Source organism: Hesperophylax consimilis, chromosome 3 (genome assembly GCF_061612785.1).
Source record: "Hesperophylax consimilis isolate HC1 chromosome 3, BYU_Hcon_1.0, whole genome shotgun sequence".
In the NCBI taxonomy this organism is placed as follows: Eukaryota; Metazoa; Arthropoda; class Insecta; order Trichoptera; family Limnephilidae; genus Hesperophylax; species Hesperophylax consimilis.
This window is the reverse complement of record NC_142838.1, coordinates 42,729,619-42,750,471: the sequence shown is the minus strand read 5'-3', so window position 1 is coordinate 42,750,471 and position 20,853 is coordinate 42,729,619. Positions and strand designations below refer to the sequence as shown.

General features: G+C 35.5%; 1 protein-coding gene across 1 annotated transcript; it reads right to left on the bottom strand.

Annotated features, from left to right (window-relative positions):
* Positions 1 to 1,300: 1,300 nt before the first annotated feature.
* Positions 1,301 to 20,824, bottom strand: LOC149425534 (exosome RNA helicase MTR4-like). Its single transcript, XM_089651161.1, has 17 exons — positions 20,624 to 20,824; positions 20,416 to 20,544; positions 20,028 to 20,270; positions 19,560 to 19,734; positions 17,562 to 17,673; positions 16,101 to 16,303; positions 14,910 to 15,156; positions 12,813 to 13,003; positions 12,632 to 12,733; positions 12,266 to 12,542; positions 10,825 to 10,997; positions 10,390 to 10,611; positions 9,835 to 10,076; positions 9,260 to 9,496; positions 6,609 to 6,771; positions 4,389 to 4,551; positions 1,301 to 2,270 (listed from the first exon to the last, which is right to left on the bottom strand). Exons 1-17 carry the CDS (start codon positions 20,737 to 20,739, stop codon positions 2,113 to 2,115), a joined length of 3,153 nt encoding a protein of 1,050 aa, XP_089507287.1. The 5' UTR covers positions 20,740 to 20,824; the 3' UTR covers positions 1,301 to 2,112.
* Positions 20,825 to 20,853: the final 29 nt, after the last annotated feature.

Genomic DNA, 20,853 nt, shown 5'->3' with positions numbered 1-20,853 from the left:
CCTTTGCGCATGCTTTCCTCTGAGAAAAGAGACAATGGTACAGGAGAGGGTTCATATTGAAAATATTCTTTAAGTTCACTTTCAGACTTTTTGGCAATACACATACGATGGAATAGCATTAATGGATCTATTGCCATAGTCACACCCTGATTTTTGACACTGCTGGTCACCGCCGTAAGAGAAACTATCGCATCATTACGTTTTAAGTGTAGGTTTCCAAAGTTCTGGTTGATAACTTTAGACATAGCTAATTTCCCCATCTTTTCAGCCATGTGACAAGTGACTTTGCTATCCCCGATTGTGCCACTGCTAATAGACATAATCACGTTTGTTTCAGGAAATGGTTCATGGCAAGCAAACCAATCAATGAGAGTTTGAACGTCTCAATCATCCCTCTTAATTCTTGTAGGCCTCATCTCTACATGTTGCTCTGACGTTCCTGATTCAATCCCTGAATTCCATTGTTCCATTCAACTGAAGGGAACCGGCGGGGAGGAGTAGAAGGGTGGGGGGTAGCCCCCCCCCCATACCGAAGTTCCCTCTAGTAAATTTATAGATGAATGTATTTAAAAATGCAAACAAAAATCTAATAACGTGATAATAAACCGTGATAGATTTTCTGTGCGTACCTACCTAGATTTGTTTATTCTTTATATCGGTTAAAAAACTATATAAACATAAAAACTGCACAGCTTTTTTTGAAATTTTATGTTCTACATAATTAATATCAATACATTTTTCATGAAATTCCACTGGAAACGAGATATTTATAAAAAACCAAACCTAGTCGCGCAAAAAACTTGTTTTTTCAAAAATATACGCACCTTTACGACTTTCTACCTCGGTACCTATTAGAGATAGAAGAAATTTGTTGTGACAAAAGTTGTAGGTTATTTTATGTTCTATTATACTTGTTAATATATTTTAGCCGAAATTTGCATTGGAAATGAGGTATTCGGGAAAAACTAGATTTTGGCCCGATTTCGGCCAGTTTTTTCAAAATGGCGGCGCGAGCACAGTTGAGCCAAGGTCGGAAACTCAGATTTTACATCAGGGGATCAGTTTATATAACATATAAAAAAATTGGGACTACCGGAATTACTTCGATCGCGACCCCTTTTTTGGCGCTAATTGCACTGGCCTATTATACAGACACGTGTTTTTGTAGCACAGACTGCACCACCAAATTGACAGGTATATTTCTACCCTCATACTGCCCAAAATGCTGGTCGTTTGACATTAAGCCCTTTTGATAATCCACCATTTTTCCCTTTGAAGAAATAAAAATAACTTGTTTGTACAAAATGTTTTATATTCGAATAAACTATAAAATTTTGTTTACAAATACCAAATAACAACAGAATGTATACAAATGCAATACGAAAATAAAATATTTACACACATTATTCTGTATTTTAAGACACGACAAAGGGTTTTTATGGGAGTACTCACAAGAGTAAGTAAGAGATAGAACTGCCCATAAGGGCGAAGAAAACAAACCAACATGCGCAGGACGGTTAGAGTGGCGTGGGCAACACCCTTTCATTGATTTGTCAATAAATAAATCCAACAGTCTACAGGCAACTCGCATTGAAGACTCGCTATTAAATAGTTATTATACAAAATTTTAGTCATCGAAAATAAAATCTGTGTACGAATAACTAGTACTTTTTACAATGACAAAAGTTCGTATTGCTTCCACAATCGAATATTTTGTCACGGTTAAAGACACCTTTACAAATGTTTTATAATTTTACTCACCAAAGTAAAAACGAACATGTGAACTATGAGAGAATGCCTGACGGTCCGGTTAGAAACAAACATTCAGGTCTTGCGCAGAAAGGACTACAAAGGACTGCTCTGCAAACTGTTAACTTACCTTAACAAACTTTACTTTACTTTTCTACGCAAGGTCCGGTTTATTCGACGTGCGCTTGTTTATTTAAGACATGCTAGAATCAGCTAGAACTCTCCTAGTGCCAATAAGATTGTCACATGGTTTTCCTCCAGCTCGTTGAAATGATATCCAGATTCTACATTAGGGAATGTCGGTCTCTTCTGATGTCAGTGGGAGTACTTAATGATGTTCACATAAATATAATGCACATTCATTTATAGATATAAACTGGCAGCGAATACAATATCTCTTTTGAGTAGTACAATTCCTGCTGTGAACTTTTCCTCCAAGTCAGTGTTTCCGATATTCTTGGCAGCTTGGACCAGTTGTCGCAGAACTTCTTCTAGCCGTCGCATGCATCGGATGATGGAACCTGAAAGATAACATAATATTTATTATTTTTAGTTTACACGTTATAAAAAAAAAAAGAAAAAATATTTGGTCCCGAAGCATTTGGACACAAATGCAAATTAGGGGGCAACACACGATCAAGCCGAGTCGAGCCAGTTTGATCTATTTCCAGTGATGCCATGGCGCAAAAATGAAAATCGCTAAGTTGTCAAATATTTACTGGGGCTAGCTGTTATATTTCTGGTGGCTAAGAGAACATCGGAGAGAAAACTTCCTCAGAATATTTTAACAATGGCATCACCATCTACAGCACCAGTGTCATAATCGAGTGACAACTCAAATTTATGAACTTTAATTGTATACGGGTACATAGGGGTACATACATACACAGGGGTCTCATTTAGGACCAGTACTATTTTTATTGTTTATCAATGATATAACTACGGTTTTTGATGGAGTCATGATTCTCTTATTTGCAGATGATCTCAAAATTTATAAAACCATTACAAATATTCATGACTGTTACGTACTACAATTTAATCTTGTGAGGCTACAAGAGTGGTGCACCCACAATGAACTATTTCTCAATATTGATAAATGTCAAACGATAACTTTTGCCCGAATCAAAAATCCCATTACGCATCAATATAGCATCAACAACATTTTCCTAAAAAGAGTTGAGAATATTAAGGATCTTGGTATTATTTTTGACAGGCAACTAACATTTGTTCCTCATATAAACGAAATAACCAACAAGGCCATGAAATGTTTGGGTTTTATATTAAGGACAGCGAAAGATTTTAAATTAATAAATTCCTTCAAACTGCTATTCACTGGTTTAGTTAGAAGTAATCTAGAGTATAACTCAACAATCTGGTCTCCATTTTATAAGATTCACCAATTAAAAATTGAAAGAGTGCAACATAAATTTCTGCGATTTATTAATTATAAATTAGGAATTCCAAACGAATATCTTAATTACACTTTCCTCATGAACTTACTAAATTTAACCGATTTATCATTGAGACGCACAGTGTGCGACTTAGTATCTCTTTTCAAAATTTCGAATGGCAGACTGGACGCCATTGATTTGACGAGTCTTATATCGCTCCGTGTACCTACGCGCGACACTCGACAGACCGCTCTATATAATGTTCCCATATCTGCTAACAATTATTTTCAAAACTCACCTATTCAAAGACTTCACATACTCGGTAATAAGTATAGCTCAATTGATGTTTATCATCACCAATCAGTATACAAACTAAAATACAGTATACTAGAATGTTTGTAACAGATTCATAATTTTTTTTCAAACGCATATTTTATTGTTTCATTAACTAAGCTTTGTTTTGTAAAATTCCCAATCGGGCAAAATAAAGATTGATGATTACAAAGATGGTTTACAACAAACTGTAGTGTTTATCTTTATAATAATAATAACAAACTTACTTGTCTTGTGTGTATTACCTACTTACATTATTGTACTCTTGTAACTACACTATATTTATATAAACTTATCGAACTCATTGTCCAAATTCCAATAACACCGTAACTATATACTTGAATTGTATCTACTTAACTACCTACCTATATCTGTTATATTTTTCTCAAGTTTATGTATTAGTTTAACCTATGTTCTGTAAAATATTCAACCGACGTACTTTGTACAATAAACTTTGCTTGCTTATGTTTATAAAATAATAACACCATAACAATAACCCTACACATTGTTATGTAAGTTCATACTCAATTTATTATGCTATGTTATTAAAATATTTTATAATGCTACTGAACAACAAAACCCATAACATGTATATGTAAAAGCCTTCTAGGCGTTAATAAAATGAAATAAATAAATAAAATAGGTTATTTTTTCACAAATTATCAACAATTATTTAAAATAGGTAATAAAAATAAGATGTATAGGTAAATAGAATAGGCTTTTTAGAAATAAATGTATAACAAAGGTTTATAGGAGCCGAACCACAACCATTTGGACTCGCCGAGTATCAAGCGGAAGCTGCCGAGCCAAGTTGAACCATCTGAATTTCCCCACACCACAATGAGTTTTGGCTCGGCGTGGGGCTATTTGGTTTGCTGGCTCATTACTCTGAATTAAATTATTTTTTTACTTTACCTTCAAAAATATCAGTCATTTTACAAATCTGTAAAAAGGAGGAACCTTTGCACCAGGCCAGTACCACATCCATGAGGAAAGGTTTGAATTTTTCTACATAGCTGTCTTCTTCTATAGCAAGCTGGGAGTCAGTCGACACTTTTGCTATTCTCCTTGCTAATTCCTGTAATTAAATAAACATAATTGCAGTGATTTGTGGTGGACGACGTCCAGTTTGTAATACTTTTTTTATTTTTTTTTTTTTTATTTTTATTATTTATTGAGTTAGTTTATACATTTGAATATAAACTAATATAAACAAGATCATATTTCATTTTGTAATTTTACATATTTTTACAGTAAATATAACATTTATTTTTAAATACATTCATTCTTCCTTCATTCTTCAGACTTTCAGGCATTTCATCATACATTTTTAGTCCTTTGTACATTAGGCAGTTCTGTGATTTTGTTTTTTTCATATGTGGCAATCTAATCCTATTTACATTTCTGGTTTCGTAATTATGAACATCTCTATTAAAAACAATTTCATCCTTAAAATATTTTGGCATTTGGTTGTTCATGATTTTATGTACAAAAATTAACACATTATATAATAGTCTCTTTTTTATAGAAATCCAATTTAGCTGTTCTCTCATTTGATCTATGCTTGCGTATTTTCCTTTTCCTAGTATACATCTCATAGCTCTATTCTGTATAACATCTAGCTTGTTCAAGTTTCCTTCATTGGCCAAATACAACATAGTAGAGCAATAATCTAAATGTGGAGCAACTATAGTTTTATAAATCAGCTCTGTAGTGTTTCCATTTAGTTTATTTCTTAATCTTCTAAGAAAATTGACTTTTTTAGATACCTTCTTTAGCACATATTCAAAATTTGCTGCGAAAGTTAGTTTTGAATCTAGTATCACACCTAGGTACTTAATTTCATTTACTTTTTCAATTTTTTCGTCATTAATTGTCAATTTTAACTCTGTGTTATGCGTTTTGTTGCCTATTTCCATATATTTTGTTTTGTTGACATTCAGTTTTAATTTGTTTAATTTCAGCCATTTCGCTATATTTTGTAGGTCTTCATTTAATTTATTGATGTGGTACTTCTGGTAGACTTTATCGAGAGTTATCTTAGAGTAATATTCAGGATGGGTACTTAATAATAACAGAGTATAGATACACTATTAATTGTCACACTAATTGTACTAGTTTCATGAAGGAAGCTTATTGGTAAAAAGACATAATACAAAAGCAGTCATACCCATTTATACGTCAGCATAATCATGCTATCTCTTTCATACATTTAGACATGCGTTCATTATGATAATATATGGCCCCAATGCTGCCATATGAAAGAGAGTGTGGCCAATAAGTTAAATACAGAGAGTAAATACTGGAAAATCTAATAGCGAAAGAGAACTCTCTATCATAATGGGTTTCAGGCACCGATACAAAATAAAATAGGAATTTTATTGTTAAGGCAAATTTTTTTTATTCAATGCTCTCTAAAATACTGTGAATATCTGGTGTTCATATTAGGGCTCTGTGTATTTCTAAAAGCATATTGCTGCCCACAGCTCCATTGTAAACTCTCCCTCTTTCTCATAAACGACAAACATAACAAAAAGAGAAGTTACAAGGGAGTTCTTCCCGGATAGTTCGTGGAGTAGTGTAGTAGGACAAAATACAACATATTAAAACTAGTAGTTCTGTGTAGAACAAGAGACCTCGCGTCCAAAAAAGTATGCTTCTAATTTTCTCTTATTTAATAAATCAAAACCAAATTTCTTCTAAAATCTAAGATTTGTAAGTAAGTACTTAAATATCTACCTACTTAATTATAAGCCATATTTTTTGTAACATTTAAAAAAAAAATTCAAATAAGGAATTATACAACTAGTCCAAAGAAATGTCACTCTCGTTGACCGTTCTTTATTCAAGCTTTCATGAGGCAGGTAGGTACCATAATATTAAAAAAAATGCAAATAAGAAAGTTCAAATAAACAACAATTTCACATTTGAAAAAATAATCTTCACTGAACCATTAAAACGGTCACAATCTTGAAACAGAATGTACAAACATATTTACAGACAGACGAAACGCAAAACGGTCGCTTTAAAACAAGGCTTTGTTAAGCTCAGTCAATAAAATAATAGGTTAGGTGAGATTAGTTTTCAGAACTTTTCAAAAGTGATCCATTTTGCAATGGAAATGGTGAAACCAACCTGCATTTGGCGCAGTGGTCCGGACAGTTCGTCAGTGGATTTGGGCATTTCAGAACTCTTCTCATCGCAGACGAAGCAGCTCAGGAGAGCGACGCACTGCTCCACCTTCAGCGGGTTGAACAGGCCATTGAACATCATCTCCGTCATCAGCAACTCGTCAGCACTGGAATTTAGTTCGATTTACTTTCAAGTAAACATAAATTTATCGTCACTGTAATGACAAATTACATAAATATGCTAAATCAGAATACAAACATCCGTTCCTTGCACATTAAAAAAACACTCACACAGGAGAAAATTAACATTATTATAAGCAATAATTAGTTGCCTGAAATATCAATACAAATTAAAAATATCTCCAGAGTAAAAATAAATGCCGCCGACGGGAATTGAACCCGCACCTTCTGACGTCCTGTCAGATGTTCTGGACCACTGAGCCACGTCGGCTTTTTCCAACACGCCAAATAATTCAATATGTACTACTACATACTTCCATCAACAATTACTGCTTATTATATTTTTTCGCCTGTAAACAACCAACTTTATTTTTGTAGTAAAGGCTTTGTTAGTGCTAAATTTCCCACTAGATGGCGTCGAAACATATTATATCTACATTTGTTGGTGAAATATTTTGACTTGTCAAATATTATTATTTTTTTAATGATAAACTAATGTTTTTAAGACAAGGTTTTATGCATAGCACAAAGGATAACAAATTATTATAAGCAAGAATTAGTTGCCTGAAATATAACATATCCTTAGCATTTTCATTCTAAATTATTATGAATTAGCGCAGATGCGTGAAAAATAAGGGGATATTCTGAATTCTTGATAAATCAGTTTCAACTTTGAAATTGACTATTAAAATAATTTTTTGTTTGAAAATATTATGGTTCTTTTTAGATTGTCTGAATTCTTAACACAATCAGGGAGGGCCTACTCTGTATCTTTCGAAACGTCCCTGCCGCCGGTTTAGCCACGTCACAAACCCGAATTAAGCCTTTCCTTACGGTGTTAAAAAATTCCTCGTACTCCAGTGCTATACACTAGGTAAATATTTATGCATTGTAATTAATTAATGCAATACATACATGTGTTGGGAGGAATACCTAAAATATGAACTCTCTGTTTAGTATATTTACAGAGATATTTTTTTAATTTGAGACGTTGTTCACTCAGTTGATAGCTCCGGCAAGAAAAGGTTGAACCACGGGTTTGTTAGCCTAGAAGATAGAGATTAGGCCCCCAGTTCCAATTTTGAAAATGACGTTTAAACACAAAGCAGATCCAAGTTCACTGAATTGGAGTTACACAGAAAGACACTTAACCGAAATTAATACATATTTTTGATTTGATATTTACATGGGGGGTTTTTTATAATTATATTATAATTTTAATCCCAACACAAAAAAAAAAACTGTAGAATGTAGTAATTTAGACTTGGCGTGCTGATACAAAGGAAGGAGATGGGCAAGAGGAAGGCGGGGAGGGGGAGAACCCAGCTATTCAGATGTGGTCACCAGACATGGCCAAATTTCAATTCTGATCGTGGTCTTACACCAGGGTGATACTGAGAGTATTTTCCACTCTGGAACGAGCTGCAAGTATACTATATACTAAGTTAAATTAATAAATTGTGAAAGAATACAAATTCAACAAATAAAATTTACTTGCGCATCCCGGGACTTGAACCAGCGACCTTTGGATTGCTATTCAAGAGCCTTACCCCTGGACCAATGAGGCCGTGCTGTAGAAATTATATCTCTGACCATATTAAAACTGAGGGGATACGGAAAGATTGCAAAGCTGGTGTTAAGCGTAATGGTTAAGCTAAAGAAAAAGACCTTAGCATATAGACGCCCAGTCAAGGTAATCAAATACAGTAAGTCAAGTCATGTCAACAGTCGGAATAACAGAAAAGTATGTATGAGACGACATACGCGTCATTTGCAGAGGCAGCTTCATACTTTAAAATTAATTCACTGTTTAAAATTAATTCATAAGGATGCACTATTCCTGTATAAAGTAGTTAACAATAATATTCAATGCCCAGAGTTGCTAAACAAGATTCAACACGCTCTTGTGTCCTGTTCAGGGTGGATCAATGCAAAACAAACTCTAAGCAGAATTCTTGCCTGAACAGACTTTGCAGTAATTACAATAGCGTATTATCTAAGGTGGATATTTTCAATTGCGAACATACCAAATACAAGAGGTCCATAAAAGAATATTTCTCTGATGGTTTGTGAATAATGTTATGTCTCTATTGTTTATATTTCTATTATGATTTGATTTATATCTACAACCTCTCTCCATGGCTATAAATCTATTGATAAATGTTTTGTTTTGTAATTTTTTGTTTTATAATATAATCTTTTGTTTTGTATAAATTTTTGAATTCATATTCCTTTCTTACAAATTTAATTTACTTATTCCTTATTATGCTGTCTCAGTAAAGGTAAAGTCACAAGGAGGAAATCATAATTGGTTTTATTTTGGCTATATAATATTTATGTACAAACTGAAATAAACTGTCGATTTCCAGACAATGAATAAATAAATAAATATGTATGCGAATGACGCAAGGAGTGTGTGTGTCAAAGCCGAGTTGTGTGGTGGTCTATCCTCTCTGACGGTTAGTTAGTTAGTACCTGCTGAGTTCGCAGGCCACCCGACCCTTGATCTCGATGACGTCGGTGGTGGTGCAGTAGCCGAGGCGGCGGAGGATCCTCTTGCGGCAGCGGAGTTCGTCCATCTGCAGGAGACTCTTGGCCAACTTCAGCTCTTCCCGGAACGCTTTCAGTTCGCTTAACAGCTCCACTTTCTTGCAGTAATTATCATACAGCATCGGTCTGGCAGGATTTTTATGTAAGTCGTGTGTATATAAACTGGAAATAAAAAATGTTTTCATAATTTTTTCAATTTATGACATGACAATTAACTCATAAATAAAACATTACGTGTTCATTGTTCACGGATGAGTCTAATTGTTGCAGTGATATGATGAAAGTCCTTTAAATAAATTTTACTGTTCAATAATTCCAATATTTCAAATGCAAAAAAAATTTAAGCGCTGACTGACGGTTTGATGAGTTATACATGAATTTCTAGGAAACACCTCAAGTTAATATAATAATATTTGGATGATTTGTATAGAGCCGTTTTTGTGCAAAATCACCTCATAATATAACATGAGTGGATCAATCAAAACAAAGCATTTGCTTACTTTTCTTCCGCCTTTTCAATCCTTTTAACGCATTGTGTAAAGACCTCATCGTCAATCTTCATGTCCTTGATGGGGTTGAGGAGTGGCGGTCCATCGGGGAACCTCTTCTTCACCTCGTTGATGGTCTTCAGTACGGCCTTGCGGTTGTCGGAAGGGCGCAGGTCCTTGGGATAGTACACCCGCAGCGAGCTGAGCTGCGAGAGGAGAGTGTGCACCACGGGGACTATTTCCACATCGCCTGTCTGGACAAAAGAGTTGGTTAGTATCGGAAATTGTGTAGCCAAAATACAACATCGGTAATGGCTTTCCCTAAAACTTATCCCATTCCTTGTAAAATATGCAAACTGAATACAAACTCAGTTCCAACTCGGTTAATTAGTCGAAAATATCATTCACGTGATCCATGAAGTTTCACTAAAACAAATACACGGTCTCAAAAGTGCCGCGTGTCGGGATAGATTGCGATGAAACAGCCAGCATTGTAAAGCGTGAACAAAGAAAAAGTTATACTGCATTTAATTTAGCAGTTTACGTTACAAAACTGTTCAATAGTACCTGGCCTTCTGGGCAAGGAGCGGGCACCGATTCGGCGCTGTCGTCTATCTTAACCTTGATCACGTGAAGCAGGACGTCCACTATGATGACACTATCGGCAGTCAGGGGGTTGGAGCCATCTGCATCGTGCTCCGTCAGACCTCCCTTGCTGTTGTCACCGGGGTTCTTCATTCGGAAGTTGATGATGATGCCCCAGTCGAACTCCTGCTTGTTCCTTTTAACCTGAAAGTAAACAAAGTTAACTAACTAACTAACAATCACGCCGTCTTACTTACAGAGAGTTCAGTAACTATCTTTTGACATGTCACAAAATAGTAAAACTGCCCCCACGCCCTTTTATACTTAAATGTACCTCAAATTTGTGATCTTCTCCGTAATATATTGGTGCATAACCGTTTTATGGACAACATGAATGGATAAAATAAACAGACTAACCTTGACTAATCTCCCGGGCTGGAGGAAAGGTTTAAGATACAGTGGATTTGTGATGAAGGATCGGAATTGTGCTGCCAGGGTATCCAGATTTTGCCTGATGCTATAGTACGAGGCCACCGATTGCTCATTTGGAATTGTTAGTTTGCTGCATTCTTCTTGTTTCTCTATCACCTCTGGAATAAAATATATCTTTTTTAGTAAATTGACCTAAAGTTAAACAGGTTAACGCAGTTGTGATGATGGCTTTGGAGGTGCAATAAATACGTAATGCGATGTGAACGCAAAGTGAGTCATGGGGTTCTAAACCCGCTCCAACAGTTGTGAAATCAATAACAAAACATATCTTGAACGTAAAAAGAATACTCGTTATTATTTTGATATTAACACATTGTAATCGGATCACGTATTAATATGTTTTATCAAATTAATGCTAGAGAGCGGATCACGTATTTATACGTTTTTGATAGATTGTTAGTGGAGCGCGGGTCACGTTAAAATACGGGTTCCAATATACTTGAGTTTTCGCTATATAGCGTCTGTAGGGTTGTAGCCATGCAATAATAATTTTTATTTTACATTTAGAAATAATTTTTGTGTATAATTTGTAAAATAAAGGATGTTATGTAAAAAAAATATTATTTTTTTCAAAACTTTCCTACTTTATGTGAAATTCTGCACTAGTTTAACGATGAAGAATACATTTCTAAATATAATAAAATAAAATGAAATAAAATAAATAATTTGCAAAAAGAATTATTGAAATCAAACAAATATTTTTGAAGTTATCGCAATTTTTCTAGAGGTCTACGTTAGCGCGAAATTACGCAAAAAATCACCCGTTACCAGCACTAGTACGCGGCCGAAAACTGCCTGATCAAAATGTGTTAAGGCGAAAATTATGTTTACTTTCGAGATGCTCTAAACAGTTTTTTGGGATTTTTTTAAAATCAGCAGAAGAGACATATATACCTATATAAATAAAAATGTAAATGTTCATTTGTTCAAAATCTTAAATCTCCGAAAATTTTGACACAACGTAGCATTCATATAACTATAACAGGTAAAATTGTTATTTAAAAAAAAAAACAGCGCCATCTGTCGGACGTAAAAGCAAAATGCTCTATCTGCAGACAGACTGAGCCACAGCAACGCATGGCGGGGTACAGCTAGTTCATAGAAATGTAGCTTGAAATGTTTTTGACCTATTTTAGTGACTAGGTCTGAATAGCCAGGTACTTCCGCACTTTCCTCTTTCCCATCTCCTTCCAAACAATACTACCTTCATATCCACAACACATCCCGACTGGGGATGCCATAGTCTTACTGGCTCTAGATCTAGACGTTTGGGAGAAGTTGGGACTCTGTTGTGTTACTAATTTAAAAAAAAGGAAATCAGATAGTGGGTTTTGTAACTCCGCAGCTCAAATACTTAATGACTTACTCTTGACTAGATCAGGAATGCTGGCTTGGTTCTGAAACTGGAAGAAACTTCTCTCCAGCATGTATTCAGGGTTGATCTCCTCCACTCGGAGCAAGTTCAGGACCATGTTGTAGGTCAGGTGGAAAGCAGAGTTGATGGGATCCGCACTTCCCTGCACGATATCCTTACCAACTGCGGGAGACATCTTCTCATCAGCCATGAGGATAACGATTCCTTTATCGTCTAAACCTCTTCTTCCGGCTCTTCCAGACATCTGGATGTATTCTCCAGATGTTATCTGTAATCAAATTTTACATTGCATTGAATTTACATGAAGGAAACTGAAGTTGTGCATTAAAAAATTGAAATACGGAGGTAAGTACTTACAGAACGAAAATCTTTTCCGTCGAATTTCCTCAAACTTGTGAATAATACTGTCCTTGCTGGCATGTTTAGCCCCATGGCAAACGTCTCGGTTGCAAAAAGTGCCTGTAAAAATAGCAATATAATGCAATAAACACAATAGATTTTTAAATAGGAAATAAATTATGTAGGGACCAGTTCCTACCTTGATTAATCCTTCAGCGAATAATATTTCTATGGTTTCCTTGAGAATAGGCAGCAGGCCTCCGTGATGGATGCCGATGCCCCTCCGAAGAAGCGGTAATACATTTTCAACCTGCGGCAATTTTCTGTCTTCTTCAGACAAAACGTCCATGGCATTGTTAAACACCTCGTCGACCAGCTTCTTCTCTTCCACTGCAAACAACCATTTAATTAGAAAACAAAGCTCATAGGAATATGAAGTACCAAGAATCAGAGGACTTTGATAGAGACTCACTATCTCTGATTGCCAGTTGAGTGCTCCACAGTAGATCATAGTCCTGTATAATTTTAATTAATCACTCAGGATAATTTGTTCAGTTTTGCAAACTAACAGCTATTACCCGTAGAGTCAATTTGTTTGCTTTTCAGAACAGTTCATATGGTCTAATAGAAATCGTTGTCTCCCTTACTTTCATGGTAAGAAATATGATTTAAACGGTGCCAGAAAGAAAAAACACCATGCTTTGTATTCAAATCTAGAAATTAACTACAAAAGAATTAAAATATACACCTCTATGAAAACAAAGGTTCCAACCGCAATTTGAGAAAACTTTATGAAATTTGAGTAATTAGTAACTAGTAATTTGAGTTGAGTGTTTAGACGAAAAAACGTAAGGTGAGACATTTTTAAAACTTACGCATGTTTGCCTTCAAATTTTGTTCTTAAGAAAATTATACAGGGTGTCCTTAATTATACAAAGTGTGTTAAATTCGAGAGATGATTCTAAATGATGACAGAAGTAAAAAAGATATATAACGTTTTTCAAAATTCACTTGTTTATTTTCCCATAAAAACAATTCAACTTCTTAGCCTAAAAACTACCTTAAAAACTTGGAATTTCGAAAAAAGTTATTTATCTTTTTTACTTGCAATATACAGGGTGTATCGGCACGTACCCGACAAACTTTAACCAGCTATTCCTTAGCACATTTGGAGTAAAAAATCTTATGTGCACTTTGCTGTCCGGTAACGTTTTTTTTTAATAAAAAATTTATTATTCATATTTTCACCACATGTCACCACTGTTTTATCCTTTGTCAAAGTTTGAAAACCCATCTGGCAAATATTTTATTCGAATTCCGTTGAATAATGCACATGTGTACCTATATTGGCGCATTATACAATCACAACGAAATGGCACGGCACCATTCGTCTCATTTTTAACTATTATTATTTAGTGTGTGCGAAAGAGCGAAGACGCTTTTTGACATACTTGCTAATAACAGCTGTTGAACACGAAAAGCAATGCCAATGACAGTGATGTAGTGTGGAAATTTTAATTTTTTTTGCTTTAATTGAAAAAAAAAATGCTACCGGACAGCAAAGTGCCCATAACATTTTTTACTCCAAATGTGCTAAGGAATAGCTGGTTAAAGTTTGTCGGGTTAGTGCCGATACACCCTGTATATAGCGCCCTTTACCCCCGGACACCTATATACATATTTATTTCTGATAATAAAATGTGAAAGCATATTACATCACCTTTTAAAAACAGTTTTTAGTTTTCAGGAACATTCAGAAATATTCCATTTATTCGGATTTTATTGCAAAGTGGAAATACTCACTAATTCCCCGACCTTCTGACAGCGTCTTTAAGAAATATAACAATCAATATGGTAGGGGGCTGAAGGGTTAAATACTAGTTGTTAACCCTTGAACAAAAAATCACAATATGCAACCATTTTTTTAGAAAAAAAAAAAAAATTTGAAACTTTTACTTTGCGTATAGGTAGGTAAATTAGTTCCACTTTTAAAAGTATGCCTCATAAAATATATTGTAGGTAGGTACTAAATTATTTAAACTCCTTGGTGGGTTATATGTAGGTACATTAGTTCCAATTTTAAAATTAACCTGTAAAAGTATGCCACATAAAATATATTGTGGGTAGATACTAAATTATTTATACTCCTTGGTAGGTACCTACTTAATTGCTCATTTGGATTTAAAAAGATTCTTTTTTAATTTGATAATGTCCTTCTCCAAGAAATGATTCGGTTCACGATTGCATGTACGGACACACAAAGGAAATAATGTTTTATAATGATTTAATTACGCACCTGTATTGAAATCCAACTTAGCCATCTGCATGGCGTATACTTCACAGTCCTTTTTGCTGAAGCTAAATATGATAACAGGCGCAAAGTTCCTCTCCATTATCATTTTGACAATTTTGAAAATATGTGACTTGGCCTGACCGCCCCCCTTGATGCCCCCTTTTCTCCCCTTCTGGTCGCCTTTTCCCGCCTCGCCAGCGGTTTCCAAAACGGACATTGCCGTGTTGAAATTGTCCTCCTTGAATTGGCCCTGGATTTGACAGCAAAAATAAAAAACAATTGTGAATCCTTGGGTTTGCATTTGAAAATTTTAGGATCCGGCACTGTGATGAATGTAAGCAACTAAAACTAGTGCAACAAAATTACCGAATTATCTTAAAATTAGTTTCATTGTCGATGCCATGAAATTCGCACCCAACTTTTATGAATGTGATTTTTAAGCAAATGCAACAATTTTCAGATCTAAGTGTTACTTTCATCATGAGGTACGGAGCTTTGAAATATTAATTTATCTATCAAAGAGGTAGATTACATTTTCAATTGTTCAATAAGTAAAAAAAAAAATCAAAAAGTACTGCTGTGGATAGTACATACTACTATTTAGTCCTGTATTAAATATCTTCCAATATGAAATTCTCAACAATAAATTAGATTGGGTACTATATATCCTAGGGTGTTTGACCTCCTCCACAAATGCTTTGTGCTGAGTGCGATCCCTCGCCACTCGCATCAAGTCCTTTGTCCTTCCTGTCCTGCTCCAATTCCCTTCCACGCAATCAATCCACCTTTTCCTGAGTCTGCCTCTGGATTGCTTCCGCTGGGCCATCCACACAGTCATAATTTTCAGCGTCCCGGTATTCTTTCAGTATGAACAGCATATCGCAGTCTTTGGAATCTTACAATGGTCGGAAGTTACATTAGATTTTGAGTTTATGAATCGACTGCGAGATTCATTTTCTAGTGTAATTAATTTATTTTTTTTAAAAGAAAGACAAACATTCCCGGGTTACGAATGACCTGACAATATTTGAAAATCTCCTACTACGACCACAGTAAGCGGAAAATGTTGCTTGTGTTGTGATGGAGGACTTGAACACACTATGCCTGGGTGGTACTTAAAAGCGATGTCAACTCAGCCACCGACCGGTCGAAATCATTATGGAATCATTGTTAGAAGTGAAAATATTGAGGAACCTGCTCATCGACCACCAGGTGGATTCCCTCACCCCCGCTGGGGTAGATGTAGTGCTGCAGCGGCGTGGGCCGATACTCCGTGTACAGCACGTGGCACGGTTGGTCGTGCAGACGGCACACCCACTCGGCAAACTGGCGCGCGTTCGGGATTGTGGCGGACAGGAACACGTAGCGCACATTGTCCGGTAGGAGAATCAGCGTTTCTACGGAAGGAGATTTAAAATATAAAATATATTGTACTATGGGGTAGGTACTTTCTTGGACAAAACAAAATAGAGTATATATTTAACAAAATAGAGTATATATTTAACAAAATAGAGTATATATTTAACAAAATAGAGTATATATTTAACAAAATAGAGTATATATTTAAAAAAAAAGAGTATATATTTAAAAAAATAGATTATATATTTAACAAAATAGAGTATTTATTTTTTAAATTAGCTCCACACAGGAGGCCTAGAGGAACACCATGTTGGTTATCCGATAAATGGCTTCCGGGGCGGTGGTACCCATACCCGCCTCCCAAATTGAAAATAAATAAATATCTGTGGGGGGCGGGTGGCTTGGATTTGATTTTGATAAAAATCAAAATTTTATTCCGAGATTGATGAAATTCTGTACACTTGACCTTCAAAACAAGAGGAAGGTCTATATGAGATTTCGAAAAACAAGACCTATCCTATTTTCCCACCCCTTAAATAAGAATTTTGATTCTTCTTGATGAAATTTTGCACACTTGATATTCAAAATAAGAGGAAAATTATTTACTGCGTACATCTATTTAGAAAAACTCTGCGTAGAGGCCGGGCAACGCCGGAGACTTTAGCTGGTGTAGTATACCAGTGTATTATTTATTTGTCGAGTCTCTTCTTAAAAAGGAATACACTTGATGATCGGGAGTTAAAGATTACGAGTTTCTTTATTGTCGCGAGATAATTATAATGGATATCTAAAAGGACATACGTCCATTCTATGGGAAACTCTTGAATTATTCTGGCGAGGGAAGGAGCCCGTACTGAGCTGCCGGCCTGGAGATTGGCTATACTCGTAACCAATTGGGTATAGCCGACATGTTGTCTCTGTCATGTGGCATTACTATTGCCACCTATGGTAATATCTTAAAACTACATAAACTGAATAACAACAACTTATATCTAAAAACTCTACTGACATCTGTTGGGCAGTTTTGAAACTGTAATTAATTATCAACACTATTGAAATACAAAATAGATGCAAAATATCATATATGAAGTTCTTGATTCCTCTGCAGTCAAACTCGCAGTGGTGTCAATATACATAAAATAGGCTTAGCTTTAGGGATGGGGTTTATTTTCACCAATTCCACCAATTCGCGAACGTAAAAGGAGTTATAGCGGTTGAACGGCGACTGGAGTTGGTAGAATATACTTTTCCACCTTATGTATGAATGAATTTATGGCAAGGACATGTCATTATTACCTTCCCAGACGACTCCACGCTCCTTATCTCTCATGTAATGGATCTCATCAAACACCACCCAACCAACTTCCCTCATGACTTCGGAACCACGGTACAGCATATTTCTTAGAATCTAAAACAGAAAGGACACAACAAATTAAGTTTCATATTTTCAGTAAATTTGGACTACCAAGGTAATTTTTATACACAACACAAACTGTTCATGTATCTGTGTATGGCATTACGGCATGGAACTGGTAGAGGTAGGACGAAAGTAGAACAAATGCTGTAGAAAATAGAGACAAAGGGCATTTTTTAAATTCCCACGGCAACTGCGACAACGACAATGGTGTTTCATTTCTTTAATACTAGTAAGAGAGATGTACGATAATGATTGCATTTTTTCTTTGGGGGAAGCAGACATAACTATATTGTTTCTCACTATTATTTTGTGTAAGAAAGAGCTGTAGTATTATTGTGATAAAGAACATTGTTGAACAAGTTTTATTGTGCCGTTGCAGTAGGAAATTTAAAAGCGCCCAATGCTGTAAATTTTACATTGCAATATTAACGGTATCAGTTTAGATAAATTGAAAATTTTACAAATTAGAAAGAGTTTAAAGAAGAATTCAAATACTGTCAATAATCAGAACAACTATTTTAATGATCCTCGGCTAAATTAATTCCCACTGTAAACTCCCCCCATCTCTCTCCCCCATTTCTTCTCTCTTCTACATCCCTAAGTCTAAATGTATTTGTAATTTAGTTTTAAGTAAACCCTGACGAGGTGAGCATTGCTCACAAAACAAGTCGGTTGCGTGTTAACAACAAAAGTGGTAAAAAAAAGGACAGGTTGTTTCGGAGAGTTAGAACAATTCTTCAAATCTCTAAGTTAATTTTCAAGTTTTGTTATTATTTTATAATCACAGACATATGAATATATAGACTAGAAATTAAAGATGAGGGGTAAATTCAACTGTTGAAGAACGAAGGGGGTAAAGCTGACTGTGATTCGTCAATAAATCAATCTGACAGTATATAGGCATCTCGCATTATAATATCACCATTTAGTTCTTAAAAGTAAAATCTGCTTTTGAATGAATAGACATTTTTACATGGGAGCGCAAATTACTCGCCACGTTATGAACAAATTTGCGAAGTCCAAATTCGGCAAAAAAAATTTTCTTCTATTTTCAGAGTCGAATATTTTGTTTACGTATTTAGTTAAGACACTTTTATAAGTGTTCATAATTTACTTCCCAGTAAAAACGATGAGCACACTTGAGAATCGCTACATTCGACCAATGTTGGCTCGATGTGATAGTATATGTTTCTACAACTGATCCATATTATACGATGTGAATAAGGTTAAAACAAAGTAAAATAATGCTTATATATGGAATGTAATACGACAATTGGGTTTATTCTCTTTTTCACATCTATTTTTACAAGTTTTCATACCACAAGCCACCATTTTGCCGTGTTATTTCGTAAAATGAACCGATGATGCCTCGACCATAGTTCGCACAAGAATGATGACGTCACGTTTTCTAAATTCACTTGAGGCCATACGCGAGCCCAGCCGGCTCCAATGGAACCGGTATGGGGAGTGGGGAATAATACGCTTTTAATCACTTAGGACAGGTCTACTAATATTCATATGTCTATGTTTATAATAGAACTTGAATGGGACTTTCACAGAACCCGAAAATGAACTTTGAAAATTGAAGAATTGTTCAAATTCTCCGAAACAACCCTTGCAAAGTGATTATTATTTTGAATTCTGTAGAAATGAGATCCCTGAAGCTCAAGGAGTGTAAGAAGAATATATGAAGTAGAAGTGAACAGTAGAAGTCTGGGATGCCAGAGAAAGATATGGCACAATCAAGTAAATCAAACATCAAATGTATAAATATGAACAAAGAAAGGAGTGTGTGCCAAGAGTGGTGTGGCAGTCTACCCCTGAAACAAGGCAATATGTAGTTTGTTTAGAAAGTGTGCGGGCGGGGTAGGGTTTACCTCAGTGGTCATGATGAGGCAGGAGGCAGTGGGGTTGATGGTGACGTCTCCGGTGATGAGACCGACGTCCACAAACTCCTCTGAAAACTCTCGGTACTTCTGGTTGGACAGGGCCTTGATGGGAGTAGTGTAGATTACCCTCTGCTTGTTTTTGAGTGAGAGAGCGATGGCATATCTAAAACAAATACACAAAACATAGCAATCAATTAATACAGGATATTTATTATGCTGAAATCATTTAGGTGAGGTTAGGTTAGGTTCTAAAAGTTTACTGAATCTTATAATCGAAAAATACATTCTCATGGTAACTTTATATTTTAATTGTCTTTACTGTTAATACATTCATACTGTTATTGTTTGTAACTTATCCCTTTTCATAAATGACAAATGAAACAGATAGAGATGTTACAACGGAGCTCTCAGTGGAAGGACAAAAATAATTATTGAGATAATTATTTCTGTACTTACTCTGCACACACAGTTTTTCCTGCAGAGGTGTGAGCGGACACCAGAACAGACTGGTTGTTGTCAATGCACATGATGGCTTCCTTTTGGAAGGGATCGAGGATGAACTTGTACTGCTTGGCAGGGGGGCCAGGGGGAGCAACCATGGATACATAGTCGTAACCCGGGGGCACTGCCACTTCATGCGTGCACCCCTCATATGTATCGAGGGTGTGCACAACTATCCGCGAATTCAGCAGCTCTGGGCTGAAAATTATAAAATTGCACAATGTTGATTCAAAAATTCTCAAACTTAAGCAAATTAGGACTTTATATTCTATAGTACAGGTGTTTTAAAAGTGGTTCTACAGTTGTTTAACATGTATAAAACATTATAAATTGTGCAACTCACTTGATATCACTCAAGAGCCCATCTTCATCTTCACCAACTTTTAGTTTCTTTACAGATTCTATACTGTCATCTTCGTGATGTCGCTTTAAAGAAGTATTTAGAACAGGATCTTCTATCTCAATTTCGCTCCTGCAATGAATACACGATATTAATAAAATAAGAATTTAAAATTAAAACAAAATATTAGGTTGTCAGATTTAAAACGTACGATTTGGAGTCATTTTCCTTGTCAGCTGTAGGGTCTTGGAGGGAGGGAGGTGGCTCGGTGGGAAGTTCAGCGTCTTCATCATCAAAGCAAGCGAATAAGTTATCTGATTTAGACATTTCTTTAATTATACCGACAAATTTGTTTTAGCCGGGAGCCCAAAAACGCACATTGTCAGAAAAAGCAAGCTTAGAAATTTGAGAAACCAATTCTGTTTTGTGTAGTTAATGATC